The following is a 2,886-nucleotide window of genomic DNA, read 5'->3' as shown; positions in this document are numbered from 1 at the left end:
ACCATGGCGGCAACATGCACATCCCGCGGATAAAACAAACACCTGCCGGGGATCCATGAGACCCCAAATCACCTGGATCTGGAACTACAGAGCCATGAAAGCACGGGCAAAAATGGGAGAGACAAGGACAAGCAACCAGGGCAGCCGGGGGATGAAGAGGAAAGGAGAAGAGATCAAAATCCTGCGATGGAAGAGCTCGGAATCGCCATGAAAAGAAGGAATCACCTCCCCCACCTCCGCCGCTCGAGCTCTCTCCTCTGCCTTATCGAAATGAGAAAGGGGAACGACACTCGCTCCTAAATTCAAAAACGACAAAAAACCTACGTGCCCGGTCGGGACGGGGCGGGGCCAAGGAAAACGGGTTGAAGCAGAAAACCGCGCCCGATAGGAAAACCAACCCGAAAACCACCACAAACCCAAGACCGAGCGCAAATCTCAGGGCGAGATCGAACGGACACAGAGTTGAATGAAAGCGAATTGAAAAACAGTCGACTGAAAAATAGCAAATCCGTTAAATTTTAGGAATTTCGAGGATTTCAAAATTTATGTATTTTTCTGTACAAAAGTCCTGTGCATTTGTAAAACTTCCATGGTTTCTAACTGGGTGTACATAATCCCCTAAAAAAAAGGAAGAAAACGATTCTCCAAACACTTTTTTGCCTGAATGCAGAGTGGACCCAGAGCGGAAAAGAACACTTTGCCAGGACTGTAGAAGCCACCCTCCACGAAGCCACCGCGGCTCATCTGCTTCTCCGGCAGGGCGGATCGCCGTCGAGGCGGAAGCGGCCAAGCGCGCCGACTGCGCAAGCGCCACGCGATGCCTTCCTCCCCCGTCGTCGTCCTCAGCGACACCGAAAGCGGCGGCGACGGCGACGCCGTCTCCGACATCGCGCCCTCGAGGCCCGCCGCCGAGCGCATCGCCTCCACCCTGAGCACCCAGGCCGCGGTCGACGCCCTCTGCAAGAAGCACGGCGTGCCGGCGGAGTTCGCCCGGCGCCCCGCGGGCGAGCTGCGCGCGTGCAGCGTGCCGCCGCCGGGGGCCGTCTGCGTGTACGCCCACGCGCTGGAGGCCGGAGTGCGCTTCCCGCTGCACGCGTTCTTCGGGAAGGCGCTCGCCTACTTCCGCCTCGCGCCGGGCCAGCTCACGCCCAACGGGTGGCTCGTCCTCGTCGGATTCGTCGTGCTCTGCCACGAGGCCGGCGTGCGGCCGTCGACGGCGCTGTTCCGGCACTTCTTCTCCCTGTCGACATGGAAGAACGGGAACGGCTGGTACTTCTTCCGCTGCAGGGGAAAGGGAGCCGCGCCGACGCTCTTCACTGGCCTTAGCTGCTCCAAATTTGAGAGTGATTGGAAAGGCAGGTTCTTCTTCCTGACGTCGCCGGGGCCATGGCCGTGCCCCGTGAACTGGGGCGACTCGCCGCCCAAGAGCTCCGTCGCGGATCCGGTGCTTATGAGCCAGCAGGAGTCGGCGGGTAAGCTGCTACAGGCACACGGCGTCCCGCTTGACCTCCGGGTTTACCTCCGCGATGCAAATCTTGCTGCGGTCTTCTCCTCCAACCCCGTCGGCACATCACCACCACCACCTCAGCCTTCTCCCCGTTCAACTGTTGCCAAAGGTAAGAGTTCGACCCCGCTTGTCCAATCAGCACTCGCAGCGAAAGGTATTTTACTCCTGTTGTTTGTGCTCTAGTGGTGGATCCACCCGTCCGCGACATGACTGACATTATGCCAGTGGAGAATACGGCGGCGCCGGCAGCAGGGACGGAGCAGGTGAAAAGCGACGCGCACGGCGACACGCTTCCATTGTCCGGAAAGAAGAGGAAACGGGAGGAGGCCACTGCAAAAGACGGGCTTGGCTGCGCCGCCCCGGTGTCTGACCCGCGGTCACCGCGCGCGCCCGTGCCCGACACACACGACGGTGACACTGCCGACTGGAAGGTCGCACGGAAGGTGCTGGAGTGCATCGTCACGCCGTCGCGGGAGGACAAGTTCGCGGCGTCGAAGCCCTCAGACATCGTCGCGTCGAGCTACGTGGCAATGCTCCAGGTATTCTTGCAACCAAATCGTTGGTCAGTAGGTGTATGTGCGGACCGGACCCGAACCACATTGTTTGTGTGCAGGCTGCGAACTACGTGTCCTTCTCCTCGGGCTACGCGCTGGAGCTGGAGGAGAAGCTGGTGGCGCGGGAGCGCGACAACATGGCGCTGTGGGAGCAGCTGGACAACGAGAAGACGGCGAGGCAGGCCGCGGAGGCGGACCTGGAGAAGGCAAAGGCCGAGCTCGCGGCGGCGAAGTGGGCGACTGAGGCGGAGCTGGAGAGCGCCAGGACGACGGCGGTGCAGCAGTTCATGGGATCGGAGGAGCACAAGCGGCGGCTCGCGGAGCATGCACTGGCGGGGTACGAGCGCGGCGCAGAGGAGATGAAGGGCGTCGTGCTCCGGCACTACCCGCGCCTCGACGCCGCCAAGCTGGTCCTGCCGCTTGATTAGCCGGTGCTTTCAACTTGGAGCCGTTTTTGTTGATCTTTTGTGCATGGGAAAACTGCTCCGGAGAACTGCGACATATGCCTATCCTAACTTGTTGTTGGTTGAAGGTTTGTTCATGGTCAAGATTGATTTCATGAGGAAATCTTGCCTGTTATCTAGAGACCGCTTTTATGTGGAAATCGACTCACTCGTGCATGCAGTGAATACTTCTCAAGCTTAGATAAAAGCTCACCTTTCATGTTTCATTTTGATGAATTTTCTACGGTTTTGCTATTTTTCAGCTGGCTGAAAAGCAATTGGCTTTCATTCACACTGCGGTCCGTCTGATCAAGGGGAGCTCCTATACGCCGCTTATTGTGGCAAATGGAGGGCGCGCCGCACAGGGGGTCCCCGACTGGGC

The 2,886-nt window shown here is 59.2% G+C and overlaps 1 protein-coding gene across 1 annotated transcript; it reads left to right on the top strand.

Moving 5' to 3' along the window:
* Nucleotides 1-675: 675 nt before the first annotated feature.
* LOC123167247 (uncharacterized) lies at nucleotides 676-2,665 on the top strand. Its single transcript, XM_044585079.1, has 3 exons — nucleotides 676-1,616; nucleotides 1,691-2,046; nucleotides 2,121-2,665. Exons 1-3 carry the CDS (start codon nucleotides 818-820, stop codon nucleotides 2,487-2,489), a joined length of 1,524 nt encoding a protein of 507 aa, XP_044441014.1. The 5' UTR covers nucleotides 676-817; the 3' UTR covers nucleotides 2,490-2,665.
* Nucleotides 2,666-2,886: the final 221 nt, after the last annotated feature.

Source organism: Triticum aestivum, chromosome 7D, assembly GCF_018294505.1.
Source record: "Triticum aestivum cultivar Chinese Spring chromosome 7D, IWGSC CS RefSeq v2.1, whole genome shotgun sequence".
In the NCBI taxonomy this organism is placed as follows: domain Eukaryota; kingdom Viridiplantae; phylum Streptophyta; class Magnoliopsida; order Poales; family Poaceae; genus Triticum; species Triticum aestivum.
This window is presented reverse-complemented; position numbering and strand designations above follow the sequence as displayed.